Raw genomic sequence first — 19,172 nt, forward strand, 5'->3', positions numbered from 1 at the left:
ATCATTGGGAAGAGAGGTCCCTTGGTCTTGCAAACTTTATATGACCCAGCACAGGGGAAGGCCAGGGCCAAGAAGTGGGAGTGGTTGGGTAGGGGAGCAGGGGGGTGGGTATAGGGAACTTTCGGGATAGCATTTGAAATGTAAATAAAGAAAATAATAATAATAAAAACCATAACAAAACAATAATGCTTAAGATGAAATTTTTTTACCAACCATAAAAATATAAATAAATAAATCGTGTACATCAAGTGTGCTGAGCCACTTCAATAACATTTTCTTGCTTTTGTCTTTTGCCATGACTTAGAAACATTCTTACTAATTTGCTATGGTGACCTGTATTGCATGATTTTAATGGGAAAATATAAAAACCTCTATTCACCTCAGACAGGGCACCAACAAACCAAAGAAAAGATGCTTCTAAGTTCAGCCTGATGAATGGTGAGTTTACTGGGGTTACCTACAGGAGTGTGGGAACTCAGAGATGGCTACAGCATCAGGACCCGCCCTTGGCGACTGGTGGACAGCTCTACTATGAACAGCAGAGGGGAGGGAAGGTGCAAGCCTCGCAAGGCAAAGGACCAACAGAGCTCCCCTCTGCGGGCCACGGGTAAGCACTCACGCACAGTCTGTATCAGAATGACCACAGTACTGCTCAGCCCACAGGATACAGCCCTGGACCTCTGACACTTTTACTGCACTTGTTTGGGAGCAGCATTCATGGTAAGACACATGATTCCACACACAGGACAAGGAACTTAAGTGTTATAACATGATCGCTTCACGAATCAGCAAATTCCCCATCTTGCCTCTCACCATGGACCTCTCTAATCTGAGACACAGCAATATTAAAATTAACAGTGACCCTACAATGACCTCAGAGTGTCCAAGTGAAAAGAAGAATTGTGTATCTCTTGCCTTCACTTGGAAATTAGGAATGATGAAGCTTAGTGAAGAACGTGTGCCAGACGCCAAGATGGGCTAAATGGCCTCTCACTCCAAACAGCCACATTGTCAATCAAAAGAAAGTTCTGGAAGTCTAATGACCATGCATGTAAGGAAAAGCTCAGCCTACTGCTGACAAGGATGAAGTGCCACCTAATTCAGAGCAGAGTACAACCTCTCTCAAAGCCCAAGGCTAGACCACAAACCCAAACAGAAGCAGCAGGTGGGTTGTAACTACAAAAGCAAGCCCCGGGAAGCCCTGCTGAGGTAAGGATCGAGCTGGCTTCTCTAAGACATCTGTGTTATTGCACCAGTACCTTCCTGGGCAGATGAAGCCACTGAAGACTGACATTTTCATAAAAATGGGGCAGGCTGACTACACTGGGTACTGACACAGACAGAAATGGAAGTTGAAGCCTCTGCTTATTTGCCGTTCTAAAATCCTTGGGCCTTAAAACTTACACTAGGTCTGCTCCATGAAACAGAGCTTGACTGACCACACACCTGTTCACAGTATGCTTTTCTGACCACAGGGCCCGCTGTGGAGGCTTATTGCTCAAAGACAAAGATTGGGTTAAATATTACATCCACTGACAACACACTTGGTAGCTAAAGAGCTGTGATGTAGATCTTAAATAAGATGAATATTGTTTTCCAGCCTCCTAAATCTACAGCCATTCTGTAACTCACAAATTAAGTAATTATTCCACCATAGATACTCTTCTGATAAACCTGGGGAAACAGACATTAAGACTCCTGGGGACTCACTGCACTAAGCAGCAGGAGCATTAGTAACTTGGGGTGGATCTATCAAAACACACACACACATACACACACACACACACACACACACACATACACACACACACATACACACACACACACACACACACACACACACTTGCTGGAAGATGTTAACCTTCACGGGGAACTTGGAAGACTAGAGACTCTAGCAGAGGACTAGCAAGAAACCTAGAGTTAAGAGACAGGGCCTGAGCCGGGCGTGGTGGCACACACCTTTAATCCCAGCACTCGGGAGGCAGAGGCAGGCGGATTTCTGAGTTTGAGGCCAGCCTGGTCTACAAAGTGAGTTCCAGGACAGCCAGGGCTATATAGAGAAACCCTATCTCGAAAAACAAAACAAAACAAAAAAAAAAAAAACAAAAAAAAAAACAAAGAGAGAGAGAGAGAGAGAGAGAGAGAGAGAGAGAGAGAGAGAGAGAGAGAGAGAGAGCCTGAAGACTGAATCACTGTCACCTCATGATGGGACCTGAACAGAAGACACCAAGCTGCTTCTTACAAATGGATATACAAAGTCATTTCCTAAGGTGACAAGTCATGACCTGAGGCTGTTTCCTGCTCCTGGTGAAATGGTGGACACTATTGACAACAAATGGTTTGCACTCCACAGAATAACAGGAATTCGTTGATAGAGCAGCAGTAACATAAGAGGACCAACCTCAATTCTAAAAGAAGTTCCACCGTGCTATCATGCAGCATGCTATCAAACAGCACTGCAGACTGAAGAGAACGTGAAAGGAAGAGTTTATTATAAGGCCAACTTCACTGTTGTCTTAAGAACCCACCAGGCACTACTTTCTTCCTCAGCTGCCACCAACAAAAAGAGCTCAACAAAAAGGCTCAGTAATGTAAGCAAGGATACACTTAATGTAGTAGATACAATGTATATCTTTTATATGCATTGTGGCGATAACAAGTCCTGACCTGCTTTATTGCAAAAATGTACTTCATTGTAGTTGCTTAGAACCAGAGCAGAACATCTTTGAGGCATGCCTGAATTTAGCAATAAAAGAAGCAAATGGTCATTGTTACATCATCTGCAAAGGATTTTGCTCAGTGGAGGGAAAAAAAGCCCTGAAGGTATATACCACTCATGTAATATTCTTGAAACAACAAAATCACAGAAGTACAGGAAGTATTAGTGGCTTCCAGACATGGGGGTGGGGTGAGGATGCAGTAAGTCTACAGGGCTACAAAGGGGCACTGTGAACATTCCCCTGGGAACTGGAAACTCAGCATCTTATCTGTGGTACTGTATTGTATTGTATTGTACTGTACTGTATTGTATTTGTGAGGTGTTGTCACTGGGGAATGCTGGCAAGGATACAATGCTCCCTCCATACTACTTATTATGAATATATATATATATATATATATATATATATATATATATATGTTTCTATATGCATGCATATATAACTATATATGCACATATACTGTATATGTATATATATACATATACATATACATATACATATACATATACATATACATATACATATACATATACATATACATATAATACACACACACTTCAGAGCTCATAGTGCCCAGCCAATTGAGCTTGTCTGGTCCACAGGGCCACATCCCTTTTACTTCCAGCTCTGATCTACCAGTGTGTACCAGTGTAAGTCTGGTGAGTCTGTGGAAATTCACATGTCAACCACTCCCAGTTAAAACATCTGGTCCCTCCTGTCTGCCCATCTGTGGACAAGAGCCAACCACCTCCTTCATTCTGATTAGGTCTGTAAGCAGAAAAGGAAGCTCTGGCCTCCTAACCACCAGGGAGCAATACTACTTCCTGAGCTAGGGGCTGAGACAGATGCTGAGAAAACCTAGAACCAAGGACTACACCTTAGACAACACACCACCCTCAGACCACACACTCCAAGGACCTTCCCACCTCTTCTGGGTTCAGTGGCTAACGGGAGGAAGATGCAAGACATGCCTAGGAGAGGCCTGGCGCTGGGGCTAATGAAGCATTCCACAGTGCTTACCTACGACCTCAAGGCTAACCCGGGATACCAGGGGATCTAGAGCTGCATCCCGCTTCTGTTGCTCTAGAACAGGCAAGAGTACAGCTGAGCCAAAACTGCCCAGCCTATGTGCGGCTTTGTTATATGTGCCATACACACATACACACACACACACACACACACACACACACACACACACACACACACGTACACACGTGGCCCTGGCAACACAGTAAATGTGAGAGCTGGGACTGCAGCCAGCTCTGGAGAAGAGAAGGTGGTGATATAGCACAAGCCCATCCCACATGGTCTCCGGCACTGCCTCCTCAGCCAGCCAGAGGCACATGATCCTTCCCAAGGGTCTCCAGGCTCTGAGAAACCCAGAGATGGTGTCTGTGGTAGTGGATGTGAATTTCAGAATGAACCCTACCCCGGGACTATTGGCTTTGGTGTGATAGCAATGAGGGAGGAAAGTGAGCAGAGAGTAAGTGTCACAAGGTTAACTACAGGAGTAGCTATGTGACTCTGGCTGGCTATACTGCAAAACAAAACACCAGGTGATGCTACACAGGATGAAGAGCAGCACAGGAAGCCCCTGATAACCATCAAAGAATCCAGGCTGAGGAGGAGGCGCCTGCCACCCTGCTCTGTGTCCAGGGACTAGCTCCAAGCCTAGTAACAGAGAGAAGCCATTAGCAACCGTTCTCAGCTCAGTGTGAATCACAGCTCTGGGCTCCAGTGTGAAGAGAGATGTTGAGCAGAAAGGAGTGAAGCTGGTGAGTTCACTATACTTTGCTCACAAGTGCCATATTCACTGGGGGTTAAATTTAAACTCCTGTGACATCTGTGGGAGTGTAGCCATAGGATGCAGCACCAGCTGCCTCAGGTTGTATCACTGGCCTGGACACAGCACAGCACACCAGGGCTCCCGTGCCAGAGCACCCGTGCCTGAGCCTATCAAGGAAATGCCAACCATAACAGGGCAACGGTAGTGAGTTTGAATGGCAGAGACTCCCAGGCAGAAGTGGGATGTCTATTCAAGATGGAGACTTGGGCTTTACAAGGCCCTTCCCTCCTAAATAGTGACAATTAGTCTAGAGCCCATCTCAAAATCCTGACCAGGTCTATACTGGCCTGGTCTGTGAAAGGGTCATGTTGCACCGGACCCTTACTCCTTTATCTGACACCTTCTGGCCTGGTGTCGGGCCCTTGCTGGGTGCTATAGGCCCAGATCATAGCACACAGTGAAGTCTCCAGCACCCCAGGTCCATTCTGTGTCCCAATACGATTCACTGGATTCTGTGTCCCCCACCAGCCTGGGCATCCATGGCGCTAGGCTGTATAAGTGCATATCCCCTTCCCAAGAAGTCCCTGACCTCCGCTCTGCAGTGGTTGGGTGTGCAGGGATGTGATGGGAACATGCAGTAGTTGAGTATGAGTGAGGGGATGTGATGGGAACATGCAGTGGTTGGGTGTGAGTGAGGGGATGTGATGGGAACATGCAGTGGTTGNTGAGTGAGGGGATGTGATGGGAACATGCAGTGGTTGGGTGTGAGTGAGGGGATGTGATGGGAACATGCAGTGGTTGATTGGGTGTGAGTGAGGGGATGTGATGGGAACATGTAGTGGTTGGGTGTGAGTGAGGGGATGTGATAGGAACATGCAGTGGTTGGTTGGGTGTGAGTGAGGGGATGTGATGGGAACATGCAGTGGTTGGTTGGGTGTGAGTGTGGGGATGTGATGGGAACATGCAAGGTTCTTGGCTGACTACCCTGGATGCTGACTACCTCGAGACTTCTGGTCTGATCTGAATAATTTGAGAGGACTTGGAAGGTACGAGGAACAGGGGGTGGTGGGCATGTGTCCTAAGGCCTAGAATTCCCTTTCTTACAGATGGGTTATTGAAAGGTGGTGGCCAGCAATGGCAAGAAGCAACTGGAAGCATATCCTATTCCTAGACTGTGTAGTCAGCCAGGGGTCTGGGCTACTGGGGATAATGGGTGCTCTCCACCTTAAGTCAGTCAGTGGTTAGTGGATTTCAGGAACACCTCCTACCACTCACCTGTAGTCTAGCACAGACGCAGGTGGGCCTTGCACAGCTGCCGGGCTGTGTACAGCCTCAAGGTAACACAGCCCAGCTCATGCCCCACTCATCAAGAAGGCCCCACTCTGCTTTCATAAAGGCAGGTTTTAGGATTCATTTTTCCCAGGGGCCATCCCTAGCCTAGAAACACACAAGGACTCTTAGACCCTAGAAATAACTGACAGGGTTTAAGAAGTTACTTCAGCTAGGGGAACTGTGGCTCTCTCCCTACCCAAGATCAGGGAAGAGCCTGAGACCCTGAACACAAATCAGTGGGGACTGTCCCCGAGAAGAGCCTGTATTCACAATCCAGGAGTGTAGAGTCCCAAAGCAAAAGAAGAAGTGAGGGGAGGGGGAGGGAGTCAACAGAGAGTGAGCTAGGTCCTCTATAAATACCCACTTGCAGGGGTGTGTGTCAAGGCGGGAGGCTAGGTGCCACTCATCAGAGCAGGGCATCCCTGGGGCTTTATGTAACCAGCACAGGGCTCTAGGGCTGACCCAGGGACATGCGGCCAGTGAGAGGCCACTATCAAGACAGGGCATCTGTGATCTGCAATGTGCACACCAATGCTGGACCCACATGTCACCTCCCTCATGCAGTGCCACATTCACATGGCAGCCTTCATAGAGCTGTTTAGGAGCAGAGGCCTTGCCTCACGGTACAGGAGGCTTCCCTATGTCCTATGTCTGGCAAGTTCTCAGCTGTCACAGGACCCCTGAGTCTCCAATAAAGTCATGGAGATACTACCTGGAGGAAGGTAAGCCTGATCTCGGGAGAGAGGGGTCAAAGGCTTCCTTCCATGTACCTCTCAGGACTGAACTCCTAGCCCTGTCTGCTCCAGCCACACTTAGGGGAAGCAAATACTCAGAGCCCGGAATGTAGGAAGGAAAGGGGAGTCGAGTGAACCTCAACTTGACCAGCACCAGAGGCCAGCCCACACCCCCACTCCCTGCAGAGCCACAGAAGAAATACTAGGAAGTAGAGAACTGCCCATTGTGTGGTGCTGCTAGACACACTGTCACTGTCAGACCACATCTCTGTACCCTGTTCAGATGTGTTTTGGGACACTTGTTGCCAGGCACAGCATTCCCTAAGCACTGTCTTCCCTGCCTGGTGGCAGATGTCCACAGTGCTCATCCATTTATTCTGTCCCTAACTTCCTGTGCCTTCCCAGCCCAGGAGGAGCACCTCCCAAATCAGGTTCTATCCTTGCACCCTAAAGGCCATTAGACACCAGCAGCTGAGCCCTAAGTTCAGAGTCTGTGGTGGCCATGCCGGCCTCTAAACTCACTGTCTACTTTCCCTCTCAATGAGACAGCCCACACTCCTCCTCTTCCCATAGGAGATGAGTCCAGAGAGAGGAGCCTGAGCTCTAATTACATGTCCTGGAAAGGAATCTCGGTTTAATTGGAAGTAAAATGAGACGCTGTGGTTGGAAATGCTCCCCAGGGAACTACCTGCCTGAGCCAAGATATGTTTCTTTGTATCTCCATAGGCCATAAGGGGAAGGAGCAGGAGCAGGCAGAGGTGCAGGCATGTTTGTTACTGTGGATTTAAGTCTAGGTCAAAGGCTATAGCAGGGTTTTTCTGGGGATCCTGGAAGAAAGTGATGGGGGATGAGGGCAGGGCACCAGAGGGAGCTCAGAGACCACAGCAGCCTAGAGAAGTGGGTGTCAGGTTTGAAAGCCACCGGAGGCTCCTGTAGACTCAGCCTTCTCGGTGCCTCTTGAAGGCTTTGAGGCCTGGCCCTTTAGCCTCTACCTGGGCTGAGACTGTCCCCAGTACCCTCACTCTCAACTGTCCGCTTTCCTTCCTGTGCCCAGTGACAGCCTGACTTGATTGTCCTGCTCCCAGACCACGGATGGCCCTTGTCTCTACATTCTCTTCCCTGATATTCACCAAAACTGTCTCTCAAAGGTCCCCTGACACCAGTGACAGGCAGTCACTGCATTACTTTGAGCTTCCCTCTCTCCAAGGGCAAATGGACAGTTTGTTTTATGTATCCAGACAAACATGGCCTACAGAAGGGCAAGAATCTATTCGGTCACCTCTGTGTCCCCAGAGACCTAAACAGTGGGGAAAGCAAGAGGTGTCTCCAGCAAATACCTTCCAGGTGACCAAGCAAGGTGATGGCAGACAGTAAAGAGGAGGGTCTGGGAGGGACAGGCTGGGGGTACAGGACTGGGGAACTCAAATGGCCCCCTTATTCGCTTGCTCTCCCTCTCTCAGCCCCCTATCTTTGCTCTGCCCTACATCTGTCTCCTCTGTCTCCTGGATCTCAACCCTTATCTTCACATATCTGCTCTTGCTTCCAAATTCAGTGGGAACCGTCTGTGAAGTCGCCAACCACCTCAGCCCACCGCAGCACACCATCTTCGGCTCCCACACACTAATTTCCATTGGACAGACCAATACATTGACCAGGGGCCTGGACATGTCTTCACTCAGACCCCAGGGCTGGCCTTCTCTGACTGCATCAATTTCTCCCAGACCTTCCCAGCAATGCTCAGGTAGGCTGTAAGCAGCCTCATGTGGCAGGCACTCTGGGCCTCCATCCCCTGACCAAAGCAACCAACTTTATTTATCTCTCCTGTTTTGCTATAAAGCATCCTAAGCAATGAATATTGTTGTTACTTAACGGGTTCCACCACAAGGCCTCTGCGCCCAGCAGGCTCACTTCTCCACACACCTGATGCACTTCAGGCCATATCAAATACTTCCCCTCCAACATCAACTTTGTGGTGCAGAACATACTCTTTATAAACCCCCAACTGCACACAAGTGCAGATCTATATTACCTCCTTGCCCAGGCAGCCCATAGCTATAGGCACCAGGGTGCAGTCCAAGTTGGCTTCTCTCGTCCCTGGGGATCCTGTTGGCATATGCTACACTCTTGGTTAGCCACAGCTCTTCCCAGACACCAAGTACACTTAAGCCTTGAGGCTCACTCATGCCCTCCCAAACCTGAAGCCTTCTCTGACCGCCTACACAAAACTTGACCTATGCACTCCCGACACACTTTCCCACCAAGACCAAGGTTGTTCAGTCCTTCCTGGACACATTGAGTTGGTCCATGCCAAGAAGCACCATGACCTAGCCAGGATGCAGACGTGAGTGGTTACAGTCTGGGAGGTGGAAGCCCAGAGCCAGTGACTGCAGCATCTAAAGCACCATCCAGGTACAAGATTTCATAGACTGACAAGAAATAGGCTGGGCAAGATGCCTGACCTCTGCTCCCAGAAAGGGGCTCAGCAGTTCTGTCCCTGCCATTTAGCAAACACTGGGTGTGTAAGCGATGAATGGCTGAAAATGGATTAAGGATAATGGATAATGGATTAATGAACAGTGTCAGCAGAAGGAAGATCATATGTTCAAGGAAATGAAGCTATGGTAGACATGCTATGGATGGGAATGGGGTGAACAGGCTGGAAAGGAGCAGGGCACAGCTTCAGGCGGCCTCTGGCTGTGTTGGGATGGTGGCTCTTTCTGTCCTCCTCTAACTAGGATCCCAAGAGGGCAATTTTGGGCCCGTCTCATGCCGCTACGCAGAGAGGAGTGTACTTAGAAAAGAAGGTGGGCATGGAAGCCTGCCCCTGTCCTTACAGTCAGCTGCAGGACCAGGAAGGGAGCCATTCTCCTACTAGGAAGGCAGAGTCCATATTAAGAGATTTAGGCCCTGACCCATGCCACCAAGGGACAAGAGTCTGGGTGGAAATCCATGAGCTGGTCCAATGAGGAGCAGGACTCCTAGCTGAGGCCCAGACTCTCTGAGAACAAGCCCACAGCCCACAGGCCAGCCTCAATGCCTGGAAGCTTTCAACATCTCTCATAACCCCCAGAGTCCCAGAGGCACCCCTTTGACCTATATAGGACCCAAAACTAGATCCTACCTATGTCCCAGAGCAAACAGCGCCCAGCATACGTAGCTGATCACAGCCCTTGCACTATACGCACTGGTACAGATAACAAGACACCTGAGTGGGAAGCAAGGAAGATAACAGCAGGCACCCAGCCTTGGCTTCTCTGGGGGACTGGGGGTAAAGGGCACAACTCCCTACCCTACCCCTGCCCAGACATCTCACAACTTCTACCAACATCAGGAGAAGAGAGACCCCTGCTGGCCACTGGGAATATGCCTGGCTTCACTAAGCAACAGGCCAGGATGCTGTCTGCCTTTCCACCCTGAGCTTCTAGCCTTCTAAGCACCAATTAAACAAAGCTTAATTAAAACAACAAGAAAGTGCCGCACCTCCACATATACCCTGCCACAGGGACCTCAGCACAGAGGGTTAGAGATGGGTTCTTCCCTGGGTTTCCCACCAAAACCTCCCACAAACACAGGCACATGCGGGTCCTACAGGAACATCAGAGCAACTGCTAGCAGGTCCTGCATGTAGGCCTCCATGAGACATGCATCTCCCTTCCATCTGAGGGGTCCCCCAAAACTTGGCACTATCTCAAGGAATTCAGTGCAAAGGGAGAAGCCTCAAACCAGGATACCAGAGCCAACTTTCTTGCAAACACAAAAGGCAGAGGGCAGAGGGCAGAAATGGAACACGAGTTTGAGATGAGATGGTCAACCCAGGAAATCGAAAGAAGCAGAAGGGGGAGAGAAGAGAGGAGAGGCGAAGACTGCTGTTGAAGAGGCAGAGAAGGAGATAAACAGAAAATGGACAAAGGGATCTCCAAGACCAAAGTAAGACAGCCCTGCCTTCCTTTCAGGGACCTAGCATCTTCACTCAAGCATTCACAGGAAGGTCCGCATTCCCGTCTGAAACCACCCAGCAATGAACTGTGTTCCCCACCCCAAGGCCTCTCATAGGTTCAGAGTTCTGGATGACCTAGGGGTCCTATAGGCAATGGTTGCATGGGGAACTCAAGTGCCCCTCCTGGTCTCCTATCTCCAGGCAGCCTAAAGCTGGGTAAAAGATTCGAGTAACAGGGTCAAGAATTCCTTGTCAGCGTGTCCTCTCAACACACGTCAGCTTAGCACCACACACTGCCCTGCCCTGACACAGGCTCAGGTCCCTCTGAGTCCTCTCAACACACGTCAGCTTAGCACCACACACTGCCCTGCCCTGACACAGGCTCAGGCCCCTCTGAGTCCTCTCAACACGCGTCAGCTTAGCCCCACACACTGCCCTGCCCTGACACAGNCCTGACACAGGCTCAGGCCCCTCTGAGTCCTCTCAACACGCGTCAGCTTAGCCCCACACACTGCCCTGCCCTGACACAGGCTCAGGCCCCTCTGAAAAACAAGATGCCACCTTGTCTTCGGGGACTTGATCTCAAGGGACGAGAGCTGTAAACAGCTGTAGTTACTCCTGGACGCCCAGGTAGTAACCCTGGATGTGGGGAACACCCAACCCACAGGGACCACACTGTTCGCCAACCCCAAGTGATTCTTCACTTAGGTCATTAGTGGAAAGCAAGTCTCCATTAAACCTTAGAGGGCTTCCCATGAATTCTATGTCAACACACGCCTGCTTTGGAACAAGCAATCCACAGAAGTGTGTGCAAAGGTTACCATCACGTGGGAAGCACCAAGGTCACCAACATACTAAATTCCCTGAGCATACCAGACAGTTCTAGGAGACAAACTTCCCTGCCTCAACAAGCTACAGCACAAAGACAGAGAGCAGACCCCATGTCTCTGTGCACCTTACTTCAGAGCCCTGAGGTCATTACTCGACTTCCTTTATGCCTCAAAAGCTGGGACCCATGGTGGCTGAAGACCCAGACCCAGGCTTCCCAGTCACCTCTTTCCTGCTCTCCAACTGCGCAACCCCCTCCCTCATACCCACATGCATCAGGCCTCCATGGAGGTCAGTGGTCAGAGGAGATGGAACCACACCAACTCATGCTTAAAAAGGGCTCCCACCTATTATGGACCAGCTCCCTGCACCCCAATCTGGGCACTTAGTCTCCAAGCACAAGGCCCAAGGGAAGATGACACTACCATCCCCAGACAGGACAGAGTCTCTGGGGAAGCCCCAGGCTCTATGCGAGCAGCCATCATCCCAATCACAGCCTGTCCCCAGCACAGCAGCTCCACAGTCCTCAACCTCCAGCAGAACAACAGAAGAAAGATGTGCAGCGCTCACTGGGCAGATAAAAGATGTACAGAGCCCATTGGGCAGATAAATCGATTGAGGTGGCTTGGGGGCGGGCCACATACTGGCTTCCTAAGCTCCTGGGCAATGGGGAGTTTTATTTTGGTCATTATAAGGAAGTACTAATGTGAGGAAGCAGTGGGCATACATTGTGACTAAACACACTGGGGACACAGGGACTGGAGAGATGGGTCAGCAGTTAAGAGCACTGGCTGCTCTAGCAGAGAGCCCTGGTTCAGTTTCTAGTGCACACATGGTCATCCAGTTCCAGAGGACCTCATGCCTTCTTCTGACCTCTGAGGGCACCAGGCACATGGAGTGCACATACACATCTACAAGTGAAAACACTCACTCGCTAAATAAATCTAAAACAAAGAGCACTACCAGGGCAGGAACCAGGAATAAGTACTTTTTCAAGCATTCCTTGTCAGCCTGTCCTCACACCGTGAGACAGCACAGAGCTATGGGGGAAACAGTCAGCTCCTCAGACAGGAAGTGGCTCAGATTCCACATGTTCCTCCAAGATGGATACAAGCCTTCCTCAAAGAAGCCCCCTCACTTGCCCGTCACCTGTCATAATGCCCAGTGACCACCTTGCTTTTGGGGTCTGAAAGCAAGCTCTGCCAGAGAGGCTACTAGGGGTGAGCCCTTGGGAAAACATGTTACAAACACAAACACAACCCTCACCGCAGAAGCTACAGCGAGCAGATGCGAATAGATGCCAGGGTTACTTGAGTGGGGAGAAGCAATCCCATTTACCCAGTAGTACATTCGGAGTCAAGGCACTGGGTATCAACATGGACATTTCTGCCACCTTTGCCCCACAGCAAGGCAACACACACACAAGTGCACTCAGCCTTGGCCCACCTACCCCGTGAGGACCACCACGAAGTCCATGACGTTCCAGCCGTTCCGAAGGTAGGAGCCCTTGTGGAAAACAAAGCCCAGGGCTATGATCTTGATGCCCGCCTCGAAGCAAAAGATCCCGATGAAGTAAGGCTCCGTGTCATCCTGAGGAAGAGCACAGGACAGCGTTCACCTCTGTCCCCTCAGAAAAGTGGCTTGGCCGCAGCTCCTGACTGATGACCATACCTACTATCCCAAGGCTACACCCCGGAGACTTCCCCAAAATGCAGTGCTCCCACTAGCCTGAGTGTGCTCATCTGACCTGGCTCAGAATATGACCTGTCATTTGTTAGTGTGGCAAAAGTGTCCTGATTGTGTCTGAGAGTCCTTAGGCCTCTGCTCTGTCAACCCAGCTTCTGCTTCACTCACAGGTCACCCAGGACTGTCCTGCTAGAATCATGGGGCAGACTTTACTGAAAGAGGTTCTAAAAAGGTAGTGATGATGCTCTTTGAGGATGCCTGTAAATCAAACCCTTGTGTTAACTATAGCAACTCGTTCTACACACCAAAGCCTTCTCTATCCTCAGAGCGCAAAGGCACAGAGAGGGAGCAACAGGGCAGAGACGGCAGGTAAACCCAGCAGCCATCTCCAGCCGACCGGCCATTATTCCGGTCACCTGGAAAGCTTTGGGACTCATTCATACATGCAATGCACATGGACAAGCAGAGCATGCAAATTCTGACAGGGGAAAAGAGAAAGGAAAGTCTCCAGCATTAGGGTACTATAGTGATGGTATTCGTGGGGACCAGGGAGCAGGCGGGAGGCTGCAAGGTGAGTGCAACCCCAGGAATCCAGACAGACCAAGGCTCAGGCAACCTCAAAGGTATGGCAACAAAGGTTTCTAGGGCTAGAGTCTACGATAAGATTATTGTTGGAGAAAACAGTGGGATCAAAGGAACGAAGATGGAGACTCTAGTGAGATCCCTAAGTCTATTTCTTAGCCAAAACCTGCCAGATATGATGTTGGGGAGAGGGATGTTACCTGACCACACATGTAGTAGGAACACCATGTGTAAGGGGAGGAGAGCAGAGAGCTTGAGGGAGCTGGGCAAAGAGGATTAGCATGATCCACTTGCTACACTCTGGAGTAGCAGCTCTAAACAGAGGAAGAAATGATGAGAACACACCCAGCTCCCAGAGTCTGCTCACACAGGATTGATCCCTAGGACCAGCTCCAGAAAAACTGCTTCTCAGAGCCACTATGCCCCATGAAGAAAGACTGGGCACGTGGCCTGGTGGTCCAAAGAGCTGCCAGATGAGACGGGGCCACTGACTTCTTCAGCAGAAGCCTTTCTCCAAGAAGTCTGGCCCTCGAGGGCCCCACGCCTTGCCAACACCTTAGCTTGCCCTTTGTCTCTTGCCCGCAGGGAACCAGGCCCCAAAATTAAGCTATGGCCACCCATGGCCCTAAAGTTTAGAACAGAAGGTGCCTATGAATACGAGTGAGTGTATGAGAGGGAGCTCCATCTGAGGGGCTGGCAACTAAGCATCCATGATGGCCTACTGCTCCTGTCCTGCTCCTAATGTTGGCTCATGACAGGAATGAGGCTCTGGAAGTTTAGATGGAAGGGTCTTATTCCTCAAGGAGAGGGGTTGCTGACACCAAAGAAAGAGCTGACCTCAGAAGGTCTTCACAGAGGGCTCCTGGTCAGAAAAAAGAAGGGCCACCAGCAAGGAAGCCACACCCGAGGTTCTTCTGCCCAGCTCCTATAAGGCAGACCCATGACTGAGGCTGATGGGGGTGGAAGATAGGTATGCCAATGGCCTGGGAGCCACTGGGCTGCAAGCTCAAGGCTTAGGCAGCTATAGAAGAAGAGTCCCCAGAGATGAGGAAACTCACCCCAAGCGAGGCTGGAAACACTAAAGGGTCCTAAAACCACCACGCAACCCCTACCTACTACCTAGGCAGGAGTTCCAGTTTCCAAACCCATTCTCTTTTGTTCAGCCTAACAGCCTCTGAAGACTGGGCCTGAAAGCAAAACTGGAGTTAGCAGAGAGCTTTGTGGCTTGCCAGGATAGGTCCAAAGCAGGCACATACTGTTTGTTTTCTCAAGACCTGAGCCACTAAAATTACATCTCCCCATTCCCTCCATCACCAACCCAGAAAATCTGATATACTAACACAGGTACTCAGAAAACTGCACACCAGACTGGCCCATGAAAGGATGCCTATGCTCATGACCTCCTTGCACTGACCTGGGTCTATCCTGTGACCCTCTTGGCCATACCTGCCAGAGTTCCCTAGAGACTTGGTCACTACCTGCAGCCTGGCATTGGTGATATACAACCTGATGAACCCCCAAGTTCACCCTGCTTTCTGCCCGCTGGGATGGGTGCTCGCCACAAGGACAGAGCAAGTTCACCCTGCTTTCTGCCCGCTGGGATGGGTGCTCGCCACAAGGATAGAGCAGGCTGAGGACCTACTCTGCCGGAAGCCCAGAGAAACACAGGCACTATTTGGCATGCCCACAAGTGCCCAAGAACCAATTCTTATCCTCTACCTTGAAATGTGACTAGACACACACTCCTTCCCAGCCCACACTCTAATCTCACTCAGCCTTCTTATGTCCAGGAAGGTCCTCAATGCCAAGGAGCCATCCTAGATAATGTCTTAGTTGGTTCTTCTTGATGGCCACCCCTCTTCCAAACTACAGGAGAGAGTGGGAAGAGAGGCCACACCAGTGTGCCAGGTCTCACAGTCACACCAAGCACATGCTAAGCCCAGACAAAGGGGCAGCAGGAAAGAGCTGTGGCTGATGCTGTGCCCTCTCACCTGTGAGAGGTGCTACCCCTCAAACCTCCAGAGACCAGAAGGCCTCTTCATTCCTGCCTCTCGCTACATAGGAGTCATAATCCCAGCGGTATGGCCCCTGATCCCCAAAATGGATACCACTGGGTTCTAGGAAACTCTTTCAGGACACTAGAGGAAAATATGGATCCAGAGCATTTGGGAAGAAGTGCTTGCTTAGGAAGCACGGCGGGAAAGGTGATCAGCTGGCCACAGGAAAGCCTGATACTCTTGTTCTCTTCAAGAGAAATGCCCCTCTCTCATTTTAAGTCTAGAAATCAAGGCCAGCATAGCACGCCCAAATGAACCATCTGGGGAGCAGGGACAGCTAAAGACACAAGGCAAACTGTGTGGTTCCCTGGTCTTTCATCAGACTCAATTGGCCACCCCAGTGCCAGCACTGGAGGCAGAGTCAAAGGGCCCTCAGTTGAAAGATAGGGCCCTACCTGTCTAGCTCAGGTACATGAGACAACCTGCCACTACCCCCACCTTTCAGTCCCCAGACCCGCGGCCAGCACTCACCAGTCGCTCTGACATGGGGGTCTTGTCCCCATCAGGCAGGTGCTGCTCCAGGGCCAGAACAATGCAGTTGGCGATGATCGTGGCCAGGATCATGTATTCGAAGGGCGTGTGTGGGTTAAGGACTGGCTAGGAGGCGCTACGGAGGTAGTGAAGAAGAGGACTGCGCAGTGCAGCAGCTGAGTACTGCTGGCCGACACCCACCTTCCCGCGGACCAGGGCTAGTCTTCCCAGCTCCCCGCCCTAGTTCTGGGGGCAGCCAAGAGGCGGGGCCTCTGCAGTTGCCCAGCCCCTCGTTGGTTCGGACGCCGTCGGCACCACGGACAGCTGCCTGGCCTGGCCCGCCAGCGCCACGGGGGAACCCTCCTATCGCCCCCAAAAGCAGGAGAAGCGGGCCTTGCGCAGGCGCAAGCCCTACCTAAAGACAGCCACAAGTATCTAGACCCGCACGTGAACATAATGTACCAAGAATACCTACCACACGCACGCGCAGCACCGGTCCGTGGATGCCCGCACACAAACGCAGGCACTTGCAGTCAGCACGCGCACAGACCTGCAACCACACAGCGCTCACACCTGCATAGACTCGGATTCGCCCTCCCGTGTCCTCCAGGCCAGCCGCACGCTGTATGCCCCAAGCTGGCTGCCCAAGACCAAGTGCACGAAGGGACAAGTCTCAGGTCAGATGGGGCTCCGCCCAGAGTGCACCTGGTCCGTCGTGGCCTCCACGACCACACACGCGCACACCTAAACCACGCACGCACGCACTCGGAGACCGCCCCAGAAGCCCCGCCCCGCTCCTTCTCGCTGAGCCGTGGGGTCCGCGACGCGTCTCTCCCAGGTCGCACCCCCTCCCAGCACCAGAAAGATGGCCACTGGGCGCTGCCGCCCAGGCCCCAGCCGCCCCTCCCGGACCCGCCGTGGGGACACCGATGTCGCCCCGGCCCCTGACCTCCGCCGGTTCCCGCCCGGTCAGGCCCCCGTAGGATATGGCCATTCGGTGATGCGCTTAGCGTATTTGCGGACGACGTTGTCCTCGCTGAAGACGAAGAGCGAGCGGTTGACGGTGAAGCAGTTCTGCTTGACTGGGATGGGGTTGTACAGGGCCATGGTCCGTGCGCGCTGCGCAATGGACTGCTTGTACAGGACCCGCTGGCCCGGCGGCAGACCCCCCTGGCCCGGGCCACCCGCCCCGCCGGCCCCGCCGCCCCGAGCCCGCTCCCCGCCGCCGGTGCCCCCATAGCGGCCGCCTAGCTCGTCCCCGAAGCGGACCATGACTTCCGGGCGCCGCGAGCATCCCGGGCTCCGCGGCCCAGCACCGAGGGCGCGGCGCGCCAAAGGCTCCTAGCCTAGCCGCAGCGAGCTGCCTGGACCTCGCCCGCCAGCTGCTACCGCACCCGAGCCGCGGCCCCACGCCACGCCCTATAAGGGGTCGGTCACGCGGCCAAGCCTATCCAATCCGCGTCAGTCACACCCCCGAACCCCACAGACCCCGCCCCCGCGGCCGCCCCCGCCGGAGTCCGCGCCGGTCCTCAGGGAACGCCGAGTTGCTTGCGTGCGCCCAGCTTTAGGCAGCGTGAGCCTCTGCGTGCCCCCAGGGCGCCGCCCAAAGCTTTGGCTGCGTCTGGTTCCCCAGCTCAACAGCCTGAGAGGTCCCCGGATACCCTCGCGATCCTCGAACCCGAACAGACCCTCCCCCGTGGGGAGATGTCTATAGCATCCAGAAGCCGCAGCCTAGGTTCTCATTGGCGTCCACACCCCTGTCCTGCGGAAGCCATGTCGTCAGCCACTCCCTCTCACTGCTGGCCATCGGAAGCGGAGGCTGTTGTCGCCCCTCCATTTATATTGATTTATATATATATTTTATATATATATATAATATATATATTACACATGTATACATATTCCTTTCATACCCTGCTTTGAAATACCTGGCCCTGAGGGTTTTGCAGTGGACCCTGTTAAGAGTTCTAAATGCAGCTGTTTATCTATCAGGCTCTAAGGTGCTCCAAGAACTCAGCTCTGACAGTCCTTGATCTGCCATTTCATTTTATAAACATTAAGACAGAGCCTTCGTGGTGCACCTGTTTGCCACGCCCAAGACTCAACTTTTTCCAAGCTGACATTTTTCTACCAAAGGTAGAAACGTCTATATAGCACTTAATGAGTGATAGTAGGCAACGTGAGTACAGAGTGGCTTGTGGGTCTTAACAGCATTCAGACTGACATCTTCCCAAATTACACTTGAATGGCAGAGGAAAAGAAAGGGTCCTCTTCGCTCTTGCAGAAGATAAACAAAGACAGGTCACAGTGCTGTGAGGAGCGTGAAGGTGGTGGTCTTTCTGCCCTGCTGTGGCTTGGATCTGAGATGTTGCTCCCAAAACTAGTATGTTGAAGGCTTGGTCCCCACTGAAGCAGTAATCAGAAATGAGGGCTTTGGGATCAAGCGAGGGCTCTGACTTCATGAATGCATTAATCCGTTGATGGATTCATAAATGAATGGGCTGCTGGGAGGTCGTGGAAGGAGAGGTGATACTAGCTAGGGAGTGGGTACATGAGGGCAGCTGTTGGAGGCTATATGGGTCTACAGTGCCATCCTCTCTGTCTCTCACTCTATTTCCTTCCCTCCCTCCCTCCTCTCTACTTCTCCACCCTTTCTGGCAGGATTCTCTGACTCCCCACAGGTTCAAAACAATGGTACCACAATAGCCATGGGCTGAAACCTCTGAAACTAAGCAAAGCCACAGCCTTCAGCCTAAAAACTAATCCATGAAAGCGCCCAGGGAGTTACTTCAAATGAGGCAAACAAAACCAAACCTACAGGACTTCTGGAAGTGGGGTGCTCTCCTTGCTGGCCTCTGACTCATCTGCCAAAGGATTCCACTGACTACCCAAAGAACTTGGGCTGCGGGAGATGGTCTTTGGGCCACTTAAGAAAGCAGAGGCAAGCTACAGCTTATAAGAAACAGTTCTAGCTGGGCGTGGTGGCGCATGCCTTTAATCCCAGCACTTGGGAGGCAGAGGCAGGCGGATTTCTGAGTT

At 51.7% G+C, this 19,172-nt stretch overlaps 1 protein-coding gene across 16 annotated transcripts in view; it reads right to left on the minus strand.

The window, feature by feature from the left end:
* Cacna1b (calcium voltage-gated channel subunit alpha1 B) overlaps nt 1-17,472 on the minus strand; it is a 174,868-nt gene extending 157,396 nt beyond the window's left edge. For all 16 annotated transcript variants that reach the window (XM_029537092.1, XM_021193050.2, XM_021193049.2 and 13 more), the window contains exons 1-3: nt 17,122-17,472; nt 16,134-16,239; nt 12,788-12,927 (exon numbers count right to left, since the gene is read on the minus strand). In XM_029537092.1, the coding sequence (XP_029392952.1) occupies nt 12,788-12,927; nt 16,134-16,239; nt 17,122-17,405 (530 nt within the window). In that variant the 5' untranslated portion in view covers nt 17,406-17,472. The remainder of the gene's footprint in view (nt 1-12,787; nt 12,928-16,133; nt 16,240-17,121) is intronic.
* Nucleotides 17,473-19,172: the final 1,700 nt, after the last annotated feature.

This window comes from Mus pahari, chromosome 3 (assembly GCF_900095145.1).
Source record: "Mus pahari chromosome 3, PAHARI_EIJ_v1.1, whole genome shotgun sequence".
Taxonomy (NCBI): domain Eukaryota; kingdom Metazoa; phylum Chordata; class Mammalia; order Rodentia; family Muridae; genus Mus; species Mus pahari.